Genomic DNA, 25,080 nt, shown 5'->3' on the forward strand with positions numbered 1-25,080 from the left:
AGAGGAAGGGTCTGGTCCTGCTAGTCTGCGTCATAAGAGCGGTTCTGCCCTTGGGTAGGAGCCCCTGGTTCTGCCACAGAACCTGCCTGCTTCAGCTGGCAGGTTCTCCCAGATGAGGAAAAAACAAACTCTGATGGAGCCCTGCTCCGAGTCTGTCTCCTGTCCTCGCTGCCATCCGTCGCTCTCCTCACACAGCTTGACCGTGCTCAGGCAGGTGATCAGTAGGCAAATTACAGGTGCCTCACGGACGTGTCCTCTGTCAGCTGTCTGGGTTTTCACGAGCGCAGGGAAGTTCGAGGGTTGTGTTATTGTCTTTCATGTGCTGCGATGAAACTGGATTGGAACTACGGCGTCTAAAAAGAGCAAAAGCATTTTTTATTGTTCTTTTTTTCCTCAAAGGCAAGCCACAGTTCCCCCCTCCCTTTCCTAGCTGTTTCTTTCCCAGCTCCTCAAGTGAAGGTTTACGTAGGCATCTCTTTCTGCCTCTTCTGACCTCTCTCCCCTTCCCTGCAGCGTGCTTCCCATGGCTGCTGGGCCTTCCTGAACCTCCCCTGGGACAATGTAAAACCCTGAGCAAGGGTGCACCTGTCCCCCTGTCCCCAGAAGATGTTGAGGAGGGTGTGACTACAGCCACACATCATTACCAGCTGGACACTCTTCTCCTTTTGATGTAGTTGGAGTTAATTCGAGGGTTCGGGACGTGTCTTACAAACCATAATTAGGGGATGAAGCAGGGGGAAGGACGGGGCTTTGGGTCTAGTGGGGGGTGACGAACGTGTGGCATCGAAGCAGATTTGCCATGACAGGCGGCGCCCTTCAGCTGCCCTGGTCCCGTGGATGTAGGTTTTATTGATCCTTGCAGGAGGAAGGGGACTCTTGTGGACCCCTCCTAGTGACTGCGCAGTTCCGAGTTAGGGCTTTTGTTAAATGACATAAAAGGCTGCTGCTGCCGCTGGGGGTCCAGGGCTCCGTGGGGATGCTCAGGGCTGGGTGGTATCTTGAACCTTCTCCCGGGTCAGAGTGCCCAGCCTCGGAGGACGCTGATACAGGTGGATTCTCAAGCTGGAAAGTGGGACTGTCGGTCCCATGGTACCGGGATGACATGGAACAAGCCTTCCGTGGGGAGGACCCTCAGTGATTAAGAATACCCTTCAGGGTGTGGAGCTGTGGGAAGGGGCCCAGCTTTTCAAACTGCTTGGTTTTAATCAAATGCGGGCTTAGGATCTGGTGGCCGTTATCTCTCTGGCAGTGTGGCTGTCTGCCATCGGGTGAAATGAACCGAGCCGTTAGATTATAAAGGGCAGAGGAGTTGCCACTGGAGGGAAGACGGGACTTTGGTTTTAGGAAGAGGGGCCTCTGTTGACCGCCTGGGTCTGAATCAGGGTTTCAGATACATGTGTCATGCATGGTTGTGTATATACTCTTGTGTCTAGGAGAATGGAGTCCTAGAACAGCACATGCTCCTCCCTTTTACCTGCTTCCTTCTGTTCCCATTTACGCCCACCCCAGCGGTCAGGCCAGCCAGTGCTGCTGGCGGAGAGTCAGTCCTGTCTGCTAACAACCTTGATGTATTTATGTATTTTCTGTCCCTCTTTGTTGCCCCCACACTCCAGTTTTGGGTCTTAGGGCCTCTCTCTCTTCTCACCTCCTTATTTATCCTGTCATCAATCTGTGCCCACCCTGACTTGGCTGCCTTTTTGTCCTTTCTGTTGGGTCCCTGTACCCTGCCCTGTGGTACCCCTGGTTTTCATGCTCCCCTGCTCAGTGAAGTTCTGGTTAAGTGCTACATGGAGTGCCCATCTGAACTGCCCACCTGCCTGCCTGCACCTCTTAACACAGCTCTGCTCTAGCGATGGGTAGGTTTGGTGCCTTCCTTACTCTGGCATGGGTGAGGAGCAGTGAGGGGCCCTGAAGGGTTTGTACCCCCAACAAATTAATGCCTGTCAGAGTATATACGTGCTTCTCTTCCAAGCAGACAAATGGGGAGCAGTGCCCATGATGGGGCATGCGTCAGTCTAGCTATGGTTAATGGTGGGTGACGCGCGTCTGTCTGGGCCTCAAGTAGGTCTCTCTACCTCTCTGTGGCTCTCCCTATTGGTGGGAGGCAACATTACATGTGTGGGTCCCCCTCTTTCCAACAACCTGCGCAGCTTTCGCAGGAGGGAGGGGTGAGGCTTCCAGGCCTGCTGCCGCTGTCAGTAGAATGCGGCACTGCCAGGTGCCTGCACCCCTCCTGGTGTTGAGGTTCTGGGGGAGATCTTCGGTTGCTGTGCCCCCTGTACCCGACTTTTATTAGACCATTCCTCCTGGAAAGATAGGTCAGGCTAACCTCCTGAAAAGGGAAGAAGGCCACTTTAAAATGGGTACCTTAGGGGCTAGTCTCCCAGATTCCACACCACACCTTTGTGGATCCCAAAGTGACAAAGTAAAACTGACTCTCAAGTAAATCAAGTGAACCCTTCAGCTTCCGATGTCTCCTTCTCCCCTCTGCTTGAGTGTAGATAGACACCACCAGCTCTTAGCCTCTTGGAGGACACAGTTTGGAGGCATGCTGGGTGTCGGTGTGAGCCTTGTATGCTCCATTTTGGTCTCTAGCTCGGACCCTCTCTTTTGAGATGAACTTGCCTTGATTTTCCCTGCTGAAATAATATAATCTTAAGAGGCTAGTGGGGAGAATCAATGGGAGAAGGGCAGCCACCAGTGAGCAGGAACCAGGGCAGCGACTGTTAATATCTGTATCAAGTTCACAAGCGTGGCTGTGGGACCTCAACTGACTGTCATTTCACAGTGCCCCACCACCACTTGGTTGACCCCATTCTTTTTTTTCCTTTAAAAAAATTATTTATGTATTTATTGAGGTAAGGTCTTGTTATGTAGACCAGTGTGACCTCTGAGCACTGACTGGGACGAAAGTGTGCTACCACGCCCAACATGAACTTTCTTTTTGTCTCTCCTTTGCTCCCCTTATCCAACCATTTGTCGTTGGTGATTGGTGGTGGAAGCTGTTGCCAGGGTGATGGTGGACTCCCCTTACTGAGCCCAGGATAAGCGGCTCACCCCTGTTACCAGCTTGTCCTCAGAACCCTTTTCAAGGCCTCCCTCAGACTGGGATACTGAGACCCAAAACCCACATTCCCTATAAGGACCTAGAGGATCTCTGTCAGAGATGTACCCTCCCTGCCAGGGCCCTGGGGACATCTGGACGGGGGTCCTGGAAGTAGGGAGAGGAGCTAAAAACTCAAGTCTTTAGGAAGAAAATGAAAAGGCTGACGACGTGGGAGGTGGGTGAGAGCCCCCTTCCCTTCTGTGACCCTGCCTGCTTGTCCCTCTTTTCTCTTTTTGGTCTTCTGCAAGCCGAGGGACCATCCTTGGCCAAGGTTGGCCTGCCAGTCCTCCTTCTTGTGTGCACGCTGGCCATCATAGAATGTCCCCGCAACCCAGGATTGTCCTTGCCCTACTGCTTTAATTGTGGCAAAGCCTGCTGTGCAGGGTAGTGAGCAGCAGTGTGGGTGTGTGTTGATGCCATTTCCACATTCTATTATGGTTCTCGAAAGAAAGGTCAGAGGTCGGGGTAGAGCCTGGGTTTTAATGCATGTGTGAAGTTGGAGCCTCTCAGCTAATTTGCTAGGCCCCTAGAACGTCACAAGACTCTGAGCTTCCAGATGCTTGAGACCAGGTGGGGTTAGGGCAGAAGGCCGTAGGTTCCTGAGGTTGCCTGCAGGTTTAGGAGTCAAAGCCCGCAGGCCTGGGCCCTGCAGGGTAGCATTGCCTATGGGATGGGAGTGGTCTCTTTCCGAGAAAGGTGCTTTCTCGCCTCAAGCCTCCAACCCATTCCAAAATTGCCTGGAAACCCTTGATCTGTGTCTTCTGGTGATTGGGTCCTAGGCCTGGAAGGGGCACTGGTTCCTGAAGTCCCCAAGTTGATGGTGAGGAGGTTCCTATCGCAGACACGGGCCTGAAACTTGCTGAGGAGATTCTCTTCATGTCACGTTTGTTTTTCCTGGCGCCACTGTCTAAACAAGAAGCTACAGAATCAATACGTGTGTTCCCAAAGGAAAGTATATGTATGGTTTGTACTTCTTTTTTCTTTTTAAATTTGTTTTTTACATTTCCTTTTGCTCTCGTTCTTTGTAACCTAAAGAGTCTTCTGCATTAGTGTCACTAAGGACCTCAGGGTGTGGAGAGTGTCAGTTCAGATGACCACTGAGCTTGAAATGCCCCTGAAGGGTTCTGAAGTCCCTAGAGGTTTCTTGGGATGCCGTTAAGGAATCAAGAATTCTGTCCTTTGGATGCACACAGATTGAGCATGGCTTTATGTAGACAGGTCCTACCCTGCCCCTGTGAGACTCAGGCGGTTGGAGTGGTTGTCCCCACCACTGATCCTGTCCCCCCTCTTCCGGTCCTGCTGTTTCCCATGGCCACATGCACTTCCTTACCTGTCTGGTCTTGTCTGACTCCCCCCCCCCCCGAGCCTGGTGGTGCTAGGAGACCCTGCTTAGCTGTGTGTGTATTGGGCGAACGCTTTACTTGGGTTGGGGTGCCTCTGTCAAGAGCAAATCCAGACCAGCCTTCTCTGGTGACCTTGGACAGAGGTGTCCCCCCCCAGCCCCCACACATAGCCTCAGTCTCCTCTCTTCTCAGATCTTTCCACGCTCATCATTCCAGCCCTCTAAGAAGACAAGTGTGGGGATCTTCCTTCCAGCTCCTCTCCATTCTAGCAGGGGTAAGGCGGGACTCACTCCCAGCCCACCTGCTCTCTGTGTGCATGAGGTTGTCTGGGCCTAGTACCTTGGGTGCTTTGATGCCTCTTGGCTTCTGACTGACCCACTTTGGGTTCTGATTAGCCTAATTGTTTAGCAAAAAAAAAAGGAGGAGGAGAGGAAGTTTTTCCTGCTGGTCTTTAACCATCTCTTCCCACCTTAAAAGTGATGCTCACCAAACAGAGGGAATAGGTAAGGAGATGCCCCTCCATCATTCTCCCTTCCATTCCCTTAGATCCTAGGCTCCTTGCTTCCTCCCCCAATAGAGGGCATTCTGAGCAATGCCCTCTTAGTGTGCACCTAAGAGTGTCACCACACACACACACACACACAGCCTCATGACCTTGGGTGCTTACTAGGCTTCTTTGGAGTTGGGGACCTCTGTGGTACCCCATAGGTTGAGATAGTGCAGATCATGAAGAATAGATGTACTTCTAGGCTCCAGATCTAGGAGGGTGCTCAGGCAGAGCTGCGCCTACCCTGAGTGACCTGCCCCCTTACCTATAGCATCCAGTATTCAGTAAGAGCCTGTAGGTACCTGGGCCCAGTTAGGGTTTCTGGGGGCTTTCCTGTTGTACTGGGCCCTTACCTTGGCCTTAGTGCAAATGTAAGCCTATAGGTAGGATGGTCTACAGCTGTGTGTTTGTGTATGATTTTGCACATGTATTGCACCATACTTGTTTACGCACCTGATTGTGTGCCTGTGAGTAGGTGTGTGCTTAGGTGTATTTGTGCTAGCACAGTACTTGTATGCCCATGTGTAGGTGTATACGTGCAGACATGCTTGTATGCACAGAGTAGTGCAGGTATATGCACACAGGCACATATGAGCTCAAATGTGGGCGTGTATTCATGTGCCTCTGTGTGTGTGTGTGTGATGCAGGCACGTGCCAGTTTATCTCTGCAGCCAGAATGTGCTTGCCGTACCCACCTTCTGTACCTGCCTTTGATGCAAGTGCCAGAAGTTGGTGGGCGAATGCTGGCAGTGGGAAACAAAGCCTCCTGCTTGTGAAGACCTGTGTTTTGCAAACTCTTGTGTCAGGGACAGCCTGAGTTGAGGCTGAGCTACAAAGTTTGATCATATACCAACTGGCAGGATGACAGTCTGAGAAGAAAACACACGGAGGTTGTGTCCTCGTAATTCAGATTTCTGCAAACTAAATGGTATTTAGATTCACCGGAGGACTTGGGACTCTGAGGAGCTCTGGGAGGCCTTGGAAAAGCAGAGTGTCTTTGCAAATAGCCCTTGTGTGGATAAAGTCTGTAGGGGTCATACGGAGGAGGTCAGGGTGCTGGCAAACGGGAAGACTTGCTGTGTGACCTTGGGCTGCTGGGTTTCCCTCTCTGCACACTTTTCATTTGCACAGTGAAGGGCAAGGAGCACCTGCAGCACGTTTTGGGGTTCCTGCCCAAGGAAAGATGCCCTGCGGTGAGTAGTCACTATTCAGCATCTGACCTGTCGACCCTGTGTGCCCTATTCGGTGTCTCTAGTCAGATTCAAGGATGAATTTTTGTGTCCTGAATCTTTATGAGATTGGCTGTCCTGGTCCCCCTCATTAGGGCACTGGCCCTTGGGCCTGTGCAGGTTCTGATGTCTGAGAGAACCGTAAGTTTGACTTTATTGGCGTTCTTAATGTCTGTGTGTTGGAAGGCAGGATGGCCTAAGGTTCTGGGCAATTTGAGAAAGGATGCCATCTTTATACTCGGTGGAAGGCAGTATCTGGTACCCTAGTAGGCAGAGATCCTCTCTGGTGCTACCCCCAGCCCCACCCTGTGCCTACCAGAAGACAGTGGGCACCAGTGACCAGCAGCTTACAGGGCAGGACACAGAGGACAGATAAACAGATGGGGCGGCAGAGGAGTATCTTCACCAGCTGCAGGATCATCGCTCTGAAAGGGCCTGGGAATGATGAGACCCCTGAGGCTTGGGGAGGAAGATGGGGGGTCGGGGAAGGCTTGTCCCACAGTCAGCTGGGCAGGGCTGATTCCAAAGCAGAACAGGAGGGGGCTGGAGAAAAAAGGCAGAAGGGATTCCTGAGGTGCTTGTGAACAAGACCTTGGTGTTTCTGGGCCTTCCTGACTAATTCAAATAACTGGATGGACTGCCTCCCTCCCTGCAAGTCCCCCTGCCTGCCTGATGCTGGCTGCAACCTGGGCCGAGAGACTACGGGTATTGGTGCAGGGAGTGTTTTTGAAGGATCAAGGAACCTGTGCAAAACCAGCTGGGCACTATGGGCCTTGTGTGCTTCCTGGACTTAGGAGGGACCCAGCCACAGAAGCTCCAGGAGAGCCACATGGCCTGATTTCGTATGCAAGAAAACCGAGGCCCAGGGAGAGGGAAGGAAGCCTTCAGACGCCGCATTTATGTTGTGGGCTAGGGCTCAGTGCATGCAGCTTGAAGGGTGATTTCCCATGCAGCCATCTGCACACTGGGACATGCAATCATTCGTCTTAAATAGCCATATCTGTGGCCCAGGGTAAAGGAGCAGTCGGGGGTCCCTTGGGTGAACTTAAAACAGACTGTCTTTGTAGTGTGGTACTCCAGTCCTATGGGGGTGGGGTAGACCTCGATGCCGATGTCCCCGTGCTGTTTCAGAGTCTGGTTCTCCTTGGGAAAAGCATCCTTGCCACTAGGCAGGAGGGTGGGTACCAATGGATGGGTGTGCTCCTCAGACAGGTAGAAGCCCCTGCTTTGCCTCGAGTTTCCAGCCTGACGTGGCATTTCAGTCTTGATAGCTTCCTTCCGCAACCGCGTTCTCCCGCTGGCGCTGCCTGAAATGCTGCATTTGAAGCCTTAAAGGTCAGGCTCGGTGCTGCCATCAGCTCCAACAAACAAACAACAAAGCACCCCACTCCGGCCCTGCCCCCCCGCCCCCCCCCCCGCTTCAGTTATTAGAAATGTGGAGGCCCTGACAGAACTACTAACCTCCGCACAGAGCCTTTCCAGAAGGACCTTTCTCGGTCCTCTCTGGGACCCGTCCCCGCCATGTCCCTTTATGGGAATTAACTGGGACCTACACTCCAGCCTGGAATTCAGATCTTTGCCTGGGCTGCCACTAGCCCTGGGAATACCTCTTCTCCATCCAGCTAGAGCCACGTGCAGGTCCTGTAGGCTCTCTGGCCTCCCTGACTCCTGGCTTCATCCAGACTTCTCTGTCAGGTTGGTCTTCTGAGCCCCAGTGACGGGGTGAGGAGCCTTCCTGAATGATGCCCACTCTGGGTCTCTCCTATAGTCCTGCACCTGGGCCAGTGCTAGGCTACTCTCTGGGGCCTGTGGGGGAGGAGAGGCTGTGCTGTCACGCAGTGGACACCGAGTCTGTGGGACGTGTTTGGTTATGGTGATGAGGAATCAAGGCTGTTCCGGTGTACACCTTGGCAACCCCAGTAGGAGGTTTCTCCCTGTGGTTAGGCCTTTCCTCCTATGACAAGGAAGGAGTCAGAGGTTGATAAGTATAAGCTGTCAATGAGAACCAGCTCTTCTGTGCTCTGCCTGACTGGCCTTACTTTGGGTATGGCCGACTATTTTGGTCAACTTCCCTAACAGCAACAAGATGGCTGCCACAGCTCCAGGCATCATAATCAGACCCGGACTTTATGGATAGAACATGAGATAGTTCCTCTAGGTTTCTGTTAAGAGGAGAAGAAACCTTGCCTAGAAGCCCCTAGCCTACTTCCCCTTACACTTCATTGGCTAGCACTGGGTCACATGCCCACTCTAAACCAATCACTGGCGATGGAGAAGGCATAAGGTGATTGGTTCAGGCTAATCAGGATTTACCCTTGAGCTGAGGATGGGGTCACCTTGGGGCTGGAGGTGGAGATTCTGCAGGCTTGGGTTCTGTTAGCAAGAAAGCTGGCTTGGTGGAGGGTAGGGAGACTGTGGCTGCTCCAGGGTTAGACAAGAGGGGCAGAGAGGAGCTAAGGAAGCAGGAGAGGAGGGGGAAAGATGAGAGGAAAGGGGAGGCATAGTCAAGAAAGCAAGAAAGTAGTTATTTGACCCACAACATCAGTTTCTGAGAGCTGGGCTCTGGTAGTGTGTTTTGTACATGCTGTCCAAGGAGGCCAGTTCACACATGCCCTGTTTCACACTCAAGACAAAAGGAGGCTCCCGGCAAGGCTAAGGGATGCTATTGTCTCGCATATAGCAAGTGGTGGCTCAGGGTTCCCACTCCGTACTCAGATGCTGTCTATGTAGCTCCAGGCAGCCTCTAACCGCAGGGCATTTGGGGTGTCACTGTAACATCCATGTGTCTCATCACACATGGCCATCTGCAAGGACTTGCACTCTCTGATGGAAACCTTGGTGGGTTTGTCATGGGAGCTTTATCTCTGAGCCTGGAGCAGCCCTGGAGATGGTGGCATCTCAGAGATTACGGGACCCGGTAGGACAGTGCCACTTCCCCCAACAGCATAGCTGTGGCTTGGAGCCTTTGATGTGCCAGTTTGTCCAACTGAGTCCTACTAAGAGACAGCGCTTGAGCTTCTGAGCAGGTGAGGCATAGCCTAGACCCCCTACCCATGAAGACGCTGTGCTGTGCCAGCCGAGGTTGGCCAGCCTGGATGGAGGAGGTCATTCGGGTCGCTTCGTTTCTCGGTCAAGGCAGGGGCAAGCTGTTCTGGGTGGCAGGAAGCTGCTAGACATTACCAACCCACTGGCAGAGGGGCATACCCTGATGCTGTGGAGCCAGTCTGCTGGCCTGCCCTAATGGGTTGCCATGAGCATCCCGTGGCCATAGGGAAGATCCCGACTTCACTGGGTACTGTCTGTGAGATCACCTCCTCACCCCAGAGGGAGGGCAGCTTCAGGAAGGGCTATACTTGTGCCAATAGTGGGACTATATTTGTGCCTGGGTATTGCTGATTGGCTCCCAATGAATGATAAAGTCCACACTCTAAATCAGCTGTGTTCCCATGACTTGGAGCCCACCTTCCCATTTCTCTCTGGCTCTTCATTGAACCAGTCCTTAGTCTGAGTTGGGCACCCTGGCTCTTTCTGGCTCCTGAGATAGAGTGCCCCTCTGGTCATTGATCCTCACCAACCACATGAGGGTATGGCCCTCCAGAACTGTTTGGAATCCAGAAAGGGAAGGGTATGGCCTCTCCTGGGAACAGCCGAGAGCCCTTCTGTCCACTACAGTCCTCCTGTGGTCCCCACGTATTTCTGGCACCTGCTGGAAGCTGGTGGCACTGTGTCCCGTGTGCATGTGGAGTAGAGGGGAAGAACAGTCGAGGCTTGCTCCTTATTTCCCACCTCCACCTCTCCCTTCCTGTAGTCCCTCTGCCGGGGTTGCAGCCAGCATCAGGCAGGCAGGGGGACTTGCAGGGAGGGAGGCAGCTCATCCAGTTATTTGAATTAGTCAGGAAGGCCCAGAAACACCAAGGACTTGTGCATGAGCACCTCAGGAATCCCTTCTGCCTTTTTCCTCCAGACCCCTCCTGTTCCGCTTCAGCTTCAGCCCTGCCCAGCTGACCATGGGGGTCTGTACAAGCCCCACACCCCCTGTCCACCTCCTCCGTGCCTCAGGTGCCTCATCATTCCCAGGTTTTTTTAGAGCGATGATCCTGCAGCTGGTGAAGATACTCCTCTGCCACCCCATCTGTTTATCTGTCCTCTGTGTCCTGCCCTGTAAGCTGCTGTTCACTGGTGCTCACTGTCTTCTGGTAGGCACAGGGTGGGGCTGGGGGTAGCACCGGAGAGGATCTCTGCCTACTAGGGTACCAGATACTCCCTTCCACCTACTATGAAGATAGGGACAATTGAGAAGGACTTCAGAGGGTCCGATCAGCCCTAAGCAAACCCACCTGTGGTCCAGCTAACGTTTGCTTGTTTCATGTGCTTGGTGAGGAGTCACTGTCCTCTGAAACCTTCCAGATCTCCCTAGGAGGGTCATGGGCATTCTAGAATACTCAGTACCCACTTCTCCAGTATGTGTCTGTCAGGGCTGTATGCCCAGGGCTACTGTCTTCAGCTCCTGGACTGTGCCTCTCAAATGCTCAGTAAATGTTTGCAGAGCAAGGAGCTCATGATCCGCACAGTGGTCACAGGGCCAGACTGGTCATGTCTCCGGAAGCTGAAGCAGACTTAGCCGTGGTTTGGGATGGGGCCTCCTGTGGGCCTACTTTGGCTGCTGCTAGAGTGCAATCTGCACCCTGTCTTCCAGCAGTGTTGCTGCACTGGTTTCCCTGAGGGTGAAAAGGAGGTTAGAGACCCATAGGACTATAGCATTTAATGTGGAGGTGGGGATCAGCATTTTCCTTTTCTGTTTGTTTGTCTGTTTAGAGATGAGGTAGCCTAGGCTGGCTTCAGGCTTTAGAATCACTGCATAGCTAAGAATGACCTCGAACTTCAGCTTCTCCTGCTTCCAGGTCCAAGTTCTGAGATTACAGGCATGTACCATGACAGCAGGCTTATGTGGCAATGGAAACTAAACCTCCTGGGCCTCATACATGCTAGACAATGTTTATACTGCCAAATGGACCTCACCCCCAGACCAGAATCCGTATTTTTCTAGAGCCCTCCAGGTTAGCCAAGGTGGAGAACTGTGGCCAATGGGAGAAATGGGAAAATAAATACCCATTCTGCTTGACAAGGGGGAGGGGAATGGTGGATTGGCTCCAAGGAGTTTTCCCAACCAGAGTAAGAGGTCATGCTCTTCCCCAAACCCTGCACATTTCCTAGGTGTGTGGAGTGGGATGTCCAGGCCTCCTGAGAAGGCCTCCAATCTGTTCTGCAGTGATGTTTGCCCATGCCCCACCTCCATGTTGAACACTTCGTAGGCTCCTTGTCTGTCCAAACCCATCTCCCAACTGCCTTCTCTAGTTAAGCCCACTCCCCACACCTTCACTGTGCGGTGAGCTCAGTGCTCTCAGGAGCTCGCAGTCTGTGGGGAAGGTGGACAGTGAAGAAGACGTGTGTGTAGCTGAACAAATGATATTCCTGAATGACCCAGGCATCATGGAATATCCAGGGAATGTGGAGACATCATACTCCAGGCCACCAATTGTCTCTAAACCTTCCTCAGTTGGGGTTATGGAGCTTCTTATGGGTCACATGGACCCACCTTCCACTGAAGATAAGCTACTGTTGCTGCAGGGCCAGGCAGAAAGCAGGGGTAGAATCTGAAAGAGGCTGCTGCCTAGTACCTGGCTCCAGCTCCAGGTGCTGAACCCCTGGTTACCCGTTCCTCCTTCATTGCTCGTCGACACTGTTGCCCCTTTGGGCAGTGCCTTCTAGTGCCCAGAACGTCTTGGGAAGCCAGACCATGCAACTGGGGCCAGTCAGCCTGCTGCCCCACAGCCCCAGTTTCCTCGCACAGAGCTTCTGGGAAGTGGGTGGCAAGGAGCAATCCAAGAGGCCATTAAATCGAGTGATTTACATGGTTCCTGAGCTAGTGCCGGGAGAAATATATTTCACAGGTGATTTCCAGACTGGTGGCGTACAGATGAGGCCATTACTCTAAAATGAAGCAGGATGGAGACTCCATGTGCCCATCTGGAGGGACCTGTGGCTTTGGGCTTTTTGTTGTATGATGTGCATACCTACTATGTGCTAGAAACTCTGCAGGGAGAGGAGCTGAGGAATCACAATGCCTCCTAGTTACAGAGTTCCAGGCATTTGGTGCCTTAGTTACTTCATCTTTAAAGGGAATTGGATATGTTTTTAACAGTCATTTAGCCCTGTTCTGAACAATTGATGTTGTAATGGCATGTAGCTCCTCTCTGCCTGGCCGCCATCCTGGAGGTGCCTTTCAAAGTGGGGCTTCCGGGTGGCCCATAAGCCCCTTCTTGATATAGGTGTGGATCCCTAGGAGCCCACAGAGGTGTTTTGCATAGAGTACCAGAGAGCAAGAAAAAAATACCGAAAATGGTAAAAAGTCTTGTGGGCCTTTCTTGTCAGTAAGAGGGTCTGGTGTTGGGGCAGCAGGGTAGAGTATAGAGGATAATGGTGCTCCAGCCTTGGGCTGGGAATGTAGCTCAGTTGGTCAAGTGAGCTTATTTAGCATGTGCAAGGCTCTGAGTTCAAGTCCCAGCACCACCTAAACTGGGCACAGTGGCACAGGCTTGTAACCCTAGCATTCTGGAGGTAGAGTCAGGAGCCTCTAAAGTTCAAGGTCACCCTCAACTATGTACAAAATTTGAAGCCAGCCTTTGCTACCTGGACTGAGTCTCAGTACCTCCGACTCCCACCTCAGGAATAAGGATACTAGTTATAGAGTTTAAGCTACAATGTTGAAACACATGAGCCAGGAGGGTGGTGGTGGTGGTGCTGGCCTTCAATCCCAGCACTTGGGAAGCAGAGACAGGTGGATCTCTGTGCATTTGAGACCAGCTTGGTTTACAAAGCGGGGTCTAGGACAACCAGGGCTACACAGAGAAACCCTGTCTTGAAAACAAAAGCAAGCAAGCAAGCAAACACAAAACACAGGCCAACAGGCTCAGCAGCAGGACCCAGTTGTGATTGGCACAGGTTTGTGTTCTGTGGTTGATTGATTAGAGTGGAGTCCTTAGACGTGTAGTCCTTAGCTGCCAGCCTGTTGTTCTCCCTTCCTCCCAGCTCAGAGGGCCGAGCTTCCTGGTATATACAGAGGAGATCCTGCCTAGGCTATTACCTGCCTAGGTTGGGTACCAGGAATTGAGTAGCATTCTGCTCCATGACTCCTGAGTTTCCCACTCTCTGTTTGTGTCTATTTCCTAATACCTCATTGTTGGGAGCCTGCCACCCTTACCGCCCAGTACAGTCTTGGGCAAGTCGCCCTACGTTTCCAGGCCTCAGTGTCTGTGTCTGTGAAGTGGGCATAAGTTGGTTTGTGCCTGGTAGTTTATCTTGATAGTAGTCACAAAGAACACCTAGCACACAATGGGTGCTTTACCCCCTATTTCTGTGTGTTTGGGTGTTTGCTGTGGGTGAAGCCTCTCTCCCAGCCCCCCATTGCATCCTCTTTCACACTGCAGAGAGAGAAGGTCAGACCAGGTGTCAGTTTGGGGAAAAAAAATCTGTCCTCAAATCTTCCCAGAAGATTTCTTCCCCTGGCTCCAAACTGTGCTCCACAAGAAGGATGGTTATGGACCCAGGCTCCAGTCTCATCTTAAGATGAGGCTTGCTAAAATACGGTGAGAACTGTGGGTTTGTGGGGGTTGGTGAGGGAAATCTAGGAGGGCTTTCTGTCAGAGGTGACTGGGCCAGATGAGGAGGGACAAGGCCAGAGAACAGAGCTGTCCCTGATGGGCTGGCCTCTGAAGTCTTGGCCTGGATTCTCCTGGGTCTCTGAAGGCCTAGGAACTAAGGAGGAACAAGAGATCTTGAGGGGTCTCTGTCCTCCTCAAGGCGTGAAACCACATTGAGGACAAGCAGAGGACGGCTATTTGTAGCTCAGTGAGGAATTGACTCATTCTGGGGGAGGGGAAGGACTGCAGGAGGGGAGATGGGGACTGGTGAATCACGGAATCTGACCAGAACGTGTGGCGCCATGTGGACGGGGTCTGTCTGGACACCCCCACGGGGGCTTTAGGTATTGGTTGGGGCAGCAATGGGAGGATGTCACACATGAGCTGTCCCTGACTTATTTGGTGACTTCTACAGGTGTCCCAGACCTGCTCTTACCTTCTGAGACCAGCGAGGCTACTCACTCCGTCATAGCACCTGGCTAGGCACACAGGGTGGTGGCCATATGGCCACCTCCTGTGAGCCAATTTGAGGGACCTTCGCTTATCAGCTTGGGAAATGAATCTGGGTGGGGCCTGACTATAGGGAATGCACCAGAAGGGGAGGCATGCTGTGTGTGGTGCAGGTGACTGAGGGCCTAGGAGGTCCTGTAGAACTAGTAGTAGAACTAGGAAGTTCTACTGGGACACCTGTAGAAGTCACACGCCCTTCTCTGTGTGTGTGAGCTATAAATCACACACACACACACACACACACACACACACACACACACGTACGCACGCACACACACCAGGACTTTCTCAGCACAGTGCAGGGAAACTAAAGTTGTGCTAAACAAGGCTCTGGGGCTCGCATAGAATTTAGCTGGAAAATAAAAGGTCTCACTGCCGGGGCTGTTGAAAACCACTCAAATGGCCCAAACTTATCAGCCTATAGATGGGAAACTGAGGCACAGACAAGATCATGTGTGCTTTCACGGTGTCCATATCCTTCAGTTCAGGGCACCAGAACCCAAGTGGACATGAGAAAACACCTTGAGCCAAAGGGTGGGGGGAAGGTACCTGGTGGCTTTCATTGCGGGCAGGATGACAGGGTGGCGGACAGTCCCCATTCAGGCTATTCCTCTGCGCTTTCTTCTTGCTTCCTGGAAGAAGTGTCTGTGCCAGCACACCACCCTTCTGAGAGAGCCATGAATTATGCAGAGAAGCCACAGGCCTGGGCAGGCCCATCATAAATGAGCCTTAATAATTCATACCGAGAGGAGCCAGGGGAAGGGGGGCCTTCTGGGCTAGTTCTGGGACAGCCTTCATTGGTGAGTGCCTAGAGCTGGCCACTCACGGGCTGGAGCAGCATCCCTGGGAGGTCAGCTGGTCTCAGGGGAAGTGTATTTGCTCAGTCAAGGACCTGTTCCTCAAGGCCAGAGATCTGGAACGTGAGCAGCCCAAGGCAGAAGCATTTGCTGAGGAGAATATGGCTAGTTAAAACCGTGACCCTCCAGGAGGAATAGAGACCAGTGACTGCTAGATTGCATTTTAAAATGGAGTTGGGAGTGGGGGCTTCACTGAGCTGGTGGCATGTATGCAGAGGCCTGGAGATTGGGGGAGGACTGTGGGCCACTGAAGAGAGACTGTTCTAGGCTGAGGAAACCATGTGTTCCAAGACGTGTACTGTGAGCTCAAGGCTATGTTCAGCCACACTGAGCAAGGCCACTGAAGGATATGGCTACTGGTAGGCTTTGGCTTTTCCTCCTGGCCCAGGACCTAAGTTTGCCGCATATAAGAGGAACAGCATCCCAAAAGGATACCCTGGCTAGGTATGATCAAGAAACTGGAGAGATGATCTGCTGAAGCAAAAACTAGCAACCAGTGAGCTAGCTGCAGCCGGTCCAGGGGAGATGATGGCCGCCCAGGCCAGACTGGGGGTAGAGGCTGGGAGTGGGGGTAGAAAGATGGAGCCAGTAGAATTTGCACAATAAGTTGGATGTGGGTGTGAGAAAAAATAGGCTCCTAGTCACCCCAAAAACAGGGCTGACCACCAGCAGCGGTAAGAGGTTGAGGGAGGGGAGTGGCCCCAAAGGGAAGGCTAGGGTCTTAACTTCATACAATTCAGACTCCTGCTAGACACCCAAGTGGCCATATTACATCAGTAACTAGACTGGTGTCCTCAGGAAAGAGATAAGCCATCCTGATTGGCCTTCATGAGCCGTGCAATCTTGGGGACTTCACTCAGTTGCTCTCTGCCTCAGTTTCCCCCCTTGAAGCATGAATCCTGGAGTGGACTCGGGGGCCTTGGGACAGCCCTGTTTGATTAGGAAAACTGAGATTTGTATGTGGCTCATAGAGAATGAATGGCCTGGTACATGGAAGACAGAAGAAAGATGGCCCTAGGGTCTCTGTCCACCAAGGCCAGGACCCTGATCAGTGCTGGCCCGCTCCTCCACGCTTCCCTGCTGCCGGTCTTCTGCCCTCTCCCTGTTCCGTCTGCCTTCTCCAGTCCCTCTCCCACCAGGGCACTGTTACTGAGTAGAACTTATCCCCTGGGTGCTAGAGTAATCTACTTTAGGGGTTTCTCGGTGTAGCTAGAATGCTCCATTGAGACCTGAAGGAGGAGGCGGTCATACCTATGTAGCAAAACCTGAGGGAAACAGAAGTGAGACTCAAAACTTCGCCACCATTCCTAACTGCCACCAGGAACCTCTTTCTAAAGCCTGACCCAAGCGCACAGCCCTCCTTGCTCACGCACCAGCTTCCTTGCCCTTGGTGGTGAGATAGGGGGTTGTGGTCATTTGTTCTGTGACCCTGGATCTCCTCCACGTCTCTCTCTCGGCCAAGAGGGGTAACTGGACTCTCCTGGCCCCGAGTGACAAGACTCCCTGGCTCCCGTCCTTGTTCCTTTGTTCCTCTCTCAATCCCCAGCAGGCTGTTTTGAGTAAATATTGGGTGGACCCAGTGCCCTAATTAAAGCCAAAAGACCATTAGTGTGTAGAGGGGTGGGGGTGGGGCCAGGGTACAAGTTTGCTGCCTCCCAGCCAAGCACCAATTAGAAGGAAAAGTTCTTCTTCAGCAAAGAAAAGAAGGGACAGCCCCACAATTAATAACCTCATTAAGAAGCAGTATTTGGGCAGGGTCCCAAGACACACGTAGATGAGTAGACGAGGCAGTGGATTTGTACTTGAATTCAAGCATCGGCGGTACTAGCCTCTGCCAACTTCCCAGAGTCCCTGAGTCCCTAGTGACAATTGGGCTGCATGAGATGGGAAGGGACTCTGAAGGTTCCCTTGAGTGACAAATAGTTGGATGATGTCTAGTTCCCTCTGAGTCCTGTGCCTCAGTTTCTCTGCTCGTGAATCTGGACGGAGGGTGTAAGACGAGAAGCCTTACACCACCACGAGTCAGCCCAGCATGCACACCCAGCCCCGCCTCGCTCTGGCCTCCTTCCCACCATGGCCCGACACAGGTAGTGTAAAGCCGGTGTTGTGTCTTTGAGACCATCTTTGATGGCCTGGCCCACCTGGCCTCTGGCTGGAGAACGAGTCACTTTGACTAGACTGTTCCCTCTGCCAGCTTTGTCATCCATGATCAAACTGAGGTGGGGTCCTTCCGGACGCCAGTGCTGAACTTTGAAAAATGCTGGGGCTCAGCAGAAGGAAGGATTCAGTGGACTCGGCGGGTCCCTTCTCTTTCCCAAGGCTTTCAGAAACAGGACACAGGGAGGGTGTGGCCATCCTGGAGGCCCATCTGAGGGAGACTGGATGGTGGGAAGATAGCCCTACAGCCTAGACCGTAGCGTGAGCGTGTGGGATACAGTCCTTGTTAGCTTTCCGTATATGAGACAAACTTCCACCTGCCTCCTCTTTGGACCTGGGAGCTGGACAGGATAGTCAGCTTAATCTTCATTTTCTGGGTGGGAAAATCCGAGAGCACACATCTGGCTCAAGAGTTTGAAATGGCAAGGGCTGGACCTAGGCATTTGGGTGTGACATATCTGCACACGTGGTCTGGAAGGATGCCCTAGGGAGGTAGCCCCAAGGATGCCACGATTCTCGAGGATAGTCTTGAACTTTCTGCCACCTGTAGTTGGTGAGAGCCTAGGAGAGGGGAGGCTGCTCACAGCTGCCATTGGGGGAAGCACACCTCTCATGGGCCAGCATGGGGTAGTGGACTCTGTGAGTGCCACCAGCTTGTCTTCCCCGGACCAGATCAGCCTGGCTGGGGCTCTCCAGAAATCTTTGGTCTGTCTTTCCATCCCCTGCTCCCCCTCTTGTTCTGTCTTTCTTCCTCCCAGAAGCCTGTGAAGGAGATGAGGTGGAGGTGGCAGGCCAATTGAAATATAATCAGAATAATTGAATAGCACTTTATTTTAAATTGTTGCCTCCCCCAAAGCGGGGAGAATAATTGGCCAGCCTGTCACAAGAGAAGCAAGAGACCTGGGGCCTTTACCAGTGCCAAGCTTGGTTCTCTGTGCCCTTGGCAGCCAGGAGGTTCAGCTGTGCCTTCTCCCTGACACCCATGTCTGCTCCACCTGAGCCCCGTCCTCACACCTGCCTTCCCGTTCCACCCCCAGTGTGCACCCCTTGCCCTTACAAACGATGGCTGCTCTGCCGAGCTCAAGTCCCTGGTGAAAGAGGATGCCTGGCAGGGGCAGCAGGGTTTTGATGATGGGGGGGGGGGGCTTCCAATGAGGTGAGAAAGGCCTGCAGAGGCAGGACTCAGGGGTCTGAGTTCCTTGCTCCCATCAGGCCTTGGCCTCTTCTGGGCGTGTCTGCTGTTGCACACTGTCCCTCCCTTCCTTTGTGGTCTCTCTGCGGGGTCCAAGCTGCCCACGCTGTCCATGCCCTCTGAGGGTGAACCAGCAGTGTCACCTGTCTCTGGTTTTTTGATTTGTTTAATTATAGATGAGTTTTCTGCATAATTTATTCCAAAAGCCTGGATTATACTGTACAATTAAATCACATTCTGATCAACAACTTCACACATAAAATTAACAACCAACAACAGTTTATGCCACTGCATCTGCGCCTGGGCTCTTTCTCTTTTTCCCCTGTCCCTTCCCTGCCCCCTCTCCTCCTCCGTGCCCTCCTCTCTCTTTCCCTGTCCTCGGGGTGAGCATTTGTAGCCGGTCTCAAGGCTGGATGGTCCCACCTGAGGTTGGACCTAGAGACTCCCAGCCTTCTAGAGGGCTTCTGGATGGTTCTGTCTACTAAATGGCTTCTCAGCACCAGCTCTTCCCCTCACATATGGTTGATTTTCCTCTCTTGCCTAATGGTGACACCTTGCCCCGCCCCCCACTGGCATCTTGGCTTTAGAGACTGAGACCTGAGACCCTACAGTTCCTAGTGGTAATTTCTTCCCTACTAGGCTGACTCAGTGTGCTGCACCCCACTCTCCCATTGTGGGCTGTCCCCCCCTACCCTCAGTACGTCGTTTGATCCTGAGGATAAAGGCCATACTGTATGATTGTCTGGTCGCTAGGAGGCTGTACAGGATGATAGCAGCGTATCAAGGTGTCCCTGTGGATATGTTCTAGACTGGTCTTGAACTTTTGATTCTCTTGCTCCCACCTCCTGAGTTCTGCTACTGCAAGCGTGTGCCATCACAGCTGGTTGACGTGGTACTAAGCAAGCACTCTACCAGCTGAGTTATGTCCCCCAGGTCCCCCGTTCCAGCATTCAGACAATTATCATTATCCTTGTTGACAGGTGGGAAAGCTGAGGTTCCAACAGGGACAGAACTCTCCAAGACTCCACAGCTGGCAGTCTCCCCTGAGGCTTCTCGGAGCTGTCCTGCAAGGAGGATGGACCTAATGGAGCCAACATCTTTTCAAGTGTATAACCGGGTACCCATCTTGCCAGGTGGCTTGGCTTTGCTATCTGTAAATCAGGGCTGTTCAGGCTCGTGGGAAGACAGGGCACAGTCTCCATCCTGTCCCCACAGCAGTCATAAAGTGCAGGGGGCCCCGGCTGCACCACCTCCTCCTCTAGAGTTCTCTCCCTCACCGTCCTGCTAATTTGGCACTTACAGGCACTTAGAGATAAGCAGTGTCATTTCAGCGAAGAGGATGGAAAATCCCCAGGATCTGAGGATAGAGCAGGTAGACATCTTTGTTGGAATATGACTTGTGGGTAGCACTACCTGGCCAGGGGGCATTGGCATGGGCTCATGGGTCCAAGACCACAGGAGCACGGGCAGGATTTGATCCATTTACCTTTGAGTGAGTGAGACTCTGGATTCTGACGCATCTTTCATTCTCCCAAAGTGCCCACGCCTTTCTGTGGGATTAAGCCCAGGTATGCCTGTCAGGGTTGAGCTTGCTTTGGTGTGTGGTTTTTCTAGGAATGCTGCAGGCATACTCACTTCTCAGTACTGTACACCCCCCCCCTTCCCAGATAGCACGGCCACTGGCCAAACCCTCGAACCCACAAAGTCATATCTGTGTGACAATGAGATGGATTATCTGTCAAGTCCTTTTTAGCTCCAGGACACAGATACTACCTTCCTAATTTGGTTTGGTTTAGGTGAAGAATCAGAGTAACTTGTTTTCCTTAGCACTGTACTGATAGGCTGCAAGCTGGGGTCCTGCAGTTGGCCTATAAAGCCCAGGATAGCAGACTAAGCCAGGCTGAAGACTAGAGCTGCTCCTAAACTCACAAAGACACAAAGACAGAGAGGGAATGTATATATGCCCTATGGAAGAATTTGAATTTGTCCAAAGATTTGGTTTTTCTAAAATTATTTTAGTGTTGAAATAGCCTCTTTACATGAAATGATGGTGACTATATTAATAATGTGTTGTCTGAGCAAAGTAAAAACTTGCCATCCATGCCTAGTTTTCCAATTTAGTGCCTTTTACTTGTCTGTGAGATTCCAGAAGCAAGGGTCTATATGCATACTAGCAAAGAGGCCATACCCAGGTGGAATCATTGGTAAATTGGTAAATATTACCAGCTATTAGCAACTAATAGCTTCTGGGGAAGGGAGAAGTGGTTTTCTTTAGCGGTATGATCCCAGGAAGTTTGATCAAACTGCAGTGGATGGCCCCCACCTGTGGGTATGCGGGCAGCACATACGGGACTCAGTGGATTATTTACAAATACATGAAGAAGAGGAAAGAGGACCTAGGCGTGGTGGCACACAACTTTAATTCCAATCCTAGGAAAGCAGAAGCAGGTGAGTCGGGGCCAGCCTGGTCTACACAGAGAGCTGACTAAAGCGACATAGAAAGAACTGATCTATAAATAAATAATAAGCAAATAAATAGAAGTCATAAAGTTGGGAGGTAAGGATAGACCTGGAAAAAGGTGGAGGGGGTAAATATGACCAGAATATGTTGTATGAAATTGTCGAAGCATTTTAAAATGCTTATCAGTTTGCTGCTGGGGGTGATAGTGGTGCTGTGATTTCTAACATCTGCCCATTTCTGTGGTGTCAATGTTCCCGCTGTGGCTGGTTCAAGCACTGAAGGTGGTGTACTGAGTTGGAAGGAGACGCACATGGTTGACCCTTGATTCTGGCAAGTTCCGCAATAAGTCCTGTGTCCTCCCATTCCTGGATGAGTGACCTTAGATAGGTCACTAAACCCCCCTTTTAACCCTCAACTTCCTCATCTGTGGCTTGGGGATTTTGTTTGCCTCTGAAGATTGAAGCCAGAAAGCACATGACATGCTGGTACTGTACTTAGTAGATAGCGGGTGCCCTTCTGTATATTCACGCAGGAAGGGTTATGACTGGTATCTTGTCCCCTAAGCCATTGAAGGCTGAAGTCAGGTTTAGGGTCTGGGTAGAGCCAATGGTTGTCTTCGAAGATCGGGTCCTTGACTCTGCCCATTTGGTCCAGATACAGGACGGAGTGAGACTCTCTCCGTTGTTAGCCCCCAGGTTCTGTAGTCACAGGATCACAAAAGAGCCACCTGCTACGGTGTCCATGTGCCATCAGGGCCAGAGCCTTGGTGCTGGTGGACGGGGGTCAGGCAGAGAGCAGTACTCTTCCCTCTGCAGCCTGGCTGCTGAGGCTTACAGCCTGGCCTCTGCCCAGACTCGAGGTTAGCCTTTGCTCTATGGTGGGGAACAGAGACGGGGAGTCAGGCGGTAACCTCAGCCCACAACAAGCTGAAGCTAATACCGCTTTCTTTTGATGTTGATTTTTTTTTTCCATCATGGTCCTGACATTCAGCTTGGCAAATTGCAATTAGTGATCTGCCTGCCTCCTGCTCTGAGTTCCCATGCCAACCGACCCGGGCACACACAATGGCATGAGCCCAACCCCCTAGCACAGGCCTGAGGAGGAATGTGGGACAAGGAGCCAGAAGAGAGACCTGGCCCTAGATGACACCAGGGATGTTATTGGCCCTGTGAAGGCTGTTGGAGGCCCTGAGAAGTTTCCTGACATTTCCCTACTCCATTGTGTTCTCTGAACCCCTGGCCTCTTACATCTCTGTGGTGGGTCCCTTATGGGCTGTCTTGGAAGAGCCTTGTCTACAGCTTGCTTAAATGGATGCAGGGCTGAGAATACAGGATGTTATGAACACCTGTTCATCTTGTCCACTCACGGAGAATATAGCATCCTTGGCTCGCCTACTCTTATGTTTTTTTGTGTCATTCTAAGAGATGACCTCGAATCATCTCCACTTTCCAGAAGAGGAAGCTGAGAGGGGGGGTGGGTTTAAATGATCATACGGTGGTACCAGCATACAGGCGGCCTGTTATGTAGGCTTGCAGTTCAGGGGTTCGCCAGACCTCCAGAAAGGAGTTGGATGATCTGTACTGGAGCCCTGGTTGGGCTCATGATCGATATCCAACCTTGGGTCTCTATAAGCGTCTCCGACAGGAAAGTAGGAAGACAAGGGCCTCTGAGTTGGAAGCTCTCTGTGTCTTCTGCTCAGATGAAGCCCAGGAAAGTGGGTTCCTCCACCTCCTCCTGTTTACATGATGGATTGGGGATGACAGCAGGTCCCATCCCTTTCCTCAAACCTCAGCTGGCTTTCTCGGGTCTCTGACCTCCCTGGTGTTCAGAAGTCCCCATGTTCAGAACCGCTACATCAAGGACTGGTCTTTCTAGTGAACAATAGTCTCTCTGCAGGCTTCTTCCAAACTGCTGAACTCCCTCAGCGCATCCACAATGCCCTCTTCTCTCCTCCCTGGCTGCCACTCAGTGTGAGGAAAGCCTAGGCCACCAGGCCAGACATCAAAGGGAAAAATCACAGGCTCACTCTGGCTCCTTGTGTCTGCTCCTTCTCTGGTGAAAATTGAGTTGAGTGAGTAGCTGCCCCGGTTCCCCTGGGTGGCCAGGAATGGGCTGTTGCAGCTGCAGCTCCTGACATCTCTTTCTCTCCTGGATGCAGGATGCAGCACTGGGCCCGGCGCCTGGAGCAGGAGATTGATGGTGTAATGCGGATTTTTGGAGGCGTGCAGCAGCTCCGAGAGGTAAGCTGGTGTACTTGCTTTTCATCCGGGACCTTCTTCCCAGCAGGAATGAGGAAATGAGGGAGAAAAATGAGGGGGTGAGGAGGAGGTGACATTGTTGAAGTCCTGGTATAGGGAGCCATAGTGGATCTCAAGTAGTGACGCCGTGAGGTCTGTCTGACCTTTTCCAGGAACCTGTTGGAATGGTGGCCTATTCTGATGAACCTTGTGCCTAGCAGGGTGTTGGGACTTGTCAGTTTTCAATGTGGGTGAGCTCTTCAAGGCATTTGAGGCAGTGCCTTGGGCGGGAGCTCAGGCCCTTTAGGGGCCATAGCTACAGGGTGTGAAGAAGCCAAGAGTCTCATCAGCAAGTAAATAGGATGGCCAAGCCAAACAAGACCCAGAGAAGAGGGTGGGAGGCTGGTATTCCAGGCACTATAGTCTGTATGAAGTGGTAAGCCTACGTTAAGTGTCGGAATGAGGGATCAAGGTACGGGAGGGGTGATTGATTAGGCGCCGGCGACCACATTCATCCTGGGAGATTATGTTAATGTTTGAAATAGTGATGTGAAGAGCTGGCCATCCGTCACCCCCAGAAGGCTGCAAAATGTGCTGCCGTCAGGCTACAGGCTTGAGCTCTCTGTGAGGGATGTGGAGGCTCTGGGAACGGAGCTCTTACAGCAGTGGGTGTGAGGCTCTAATAGGAGGGTGTCTCTTCAGTTTGGTCTGTACAGGGAGGTCCTGGCCAGAATCAAGCAGAGGATTAACGGGGCTCTCCTTCCCATCATTGGCCTGGGGACAGCAGAGAAAACAGTTACTTCTGGGGGTTAAGTCTAGGCCTAGGGTTCGGTAATTAGTGTTTCTGTCATGCCTCTTGGCCAGTGCCAGGGCTAAAAGATGTAGGCAGGGACTGTAGGATCATCCTTAGCCCCTTTTCAGGCTCAGTTAACTTAGAGTGAGTTTATTTACATTCTTATGGATGTAGGACCCCTGGCACGAATGATGTTAAGCAGAGGTGGCTAATGAGGGGGTGGCATGGTGAGGGGGGCATCCAGGTCTGAAGGACTGGGCTGCTAGCTTGCTCAGCATTCTTCCCGAGATCGCCCAGGCCTGTAGAACTCCCTTTTCTGGTGCTGGGCTTGAACTGCAGTAGCCCCCATCCTACTCTTCCTGTGAACTCTCAATGACTCAGCTGCACTTGGAAGCCGCCAGAGCTTCCAGAGAAAGCACTATGGGAAAAGCTGTTCCGGAACAGGAGTCAATTTAGGCTCAGGAATAGCATTCTGCACTAACCAGGCTATAAGTGGGCACTGCCAAGTGCAACCGTGTAGGTTAATGGAGGAATGGTAGCCCCTGGAATCTGTAGTGCATGCTTTTCCAAGTTTTCTATGGGGCATTAGTACATCTGCGTATATCTAATGCCAGTTAAGAGCCCTCCAGGATTTCATATTTATGAGCGACTCAGAACGAACATTTATCTATGAAAAAATAATGTACGCTATATGCATGAGATGTGGATCTGTCTGGATGAGTGAGCTTCCTGGATGGTAAGGACCAGACATGGAATTTGACAGCAAACCTGTCATATGCACCTTGGGGAGACCTGGATCCCCCGTTAGCCCTTTTTCACTGGGGGGCAGGGGGGTTGCCTGGAAGATGAGGAGTAGGGTGGCAATGGACAAGCCAATTTTACCTTGCCCCCCTGTCCAGAAATCATTAGGATTTTCTTCAGTTTCTCTCCTAGGAAATTTTCTCTCGC

General features: G+C 52.0%; 2 protein-coding genes across 6 annotated transcripts in view; one reads left to right on the forward strand and one right to left on the reverse strand.

The window, feature by feature from the left end:
- Nucleotides 1-25,080, reverse strand: part of Hemk1 (HemK methyltransferase family member 1) — a 105,627-nt gene that overhangs the window by 71,770 nt on the left and 8,777 nt on the right. The gene's annotated exons all lie outside the window — the stretch shown is intronic.
- Nucleotides 1-25,080, forward strand: part of Cacna2d2 (calcium voltage-gated channel auxiliary subunit alpha2delta 2) — a 128,443-nt gene that overhangs the window by 1,475 nt on the left and 101,888 nt on the right. For all 5 annotated transcript variants that reach the window (XM_050139287.1, XM_050139290.1, XM_050139288.1 and 2 more), the window contains exon 2: nucleotides 23,261-23,342. In XM_050139287.1, the coding sequence (XP_049995244.1) occupies nucleotides 23,261-23,342 (82 nt within the window). The remainder of the gene's footprint in view (nucleotides 1-23,260; nucleotides 23,343-25,080) is intronic.

Source organism: Alexandromys fortis, unplaced genomic scaffold (assembly GCF_014885135.2).
Source record: "Alexandromys fortis isolate MF-2015 unplaced genomic scaffold, M_Fortis_MF-2015_v1.1 scaffold_36, whole genome shotgun sequence".
In the NCBI taxonomy this organism is placed as follows: domain Eukaryota; kingdom Metazoa; phylum Chordata; class Mammalia; order Rodentia; family Cricetidae; genus Alexandromys; species Alexandromys fortis.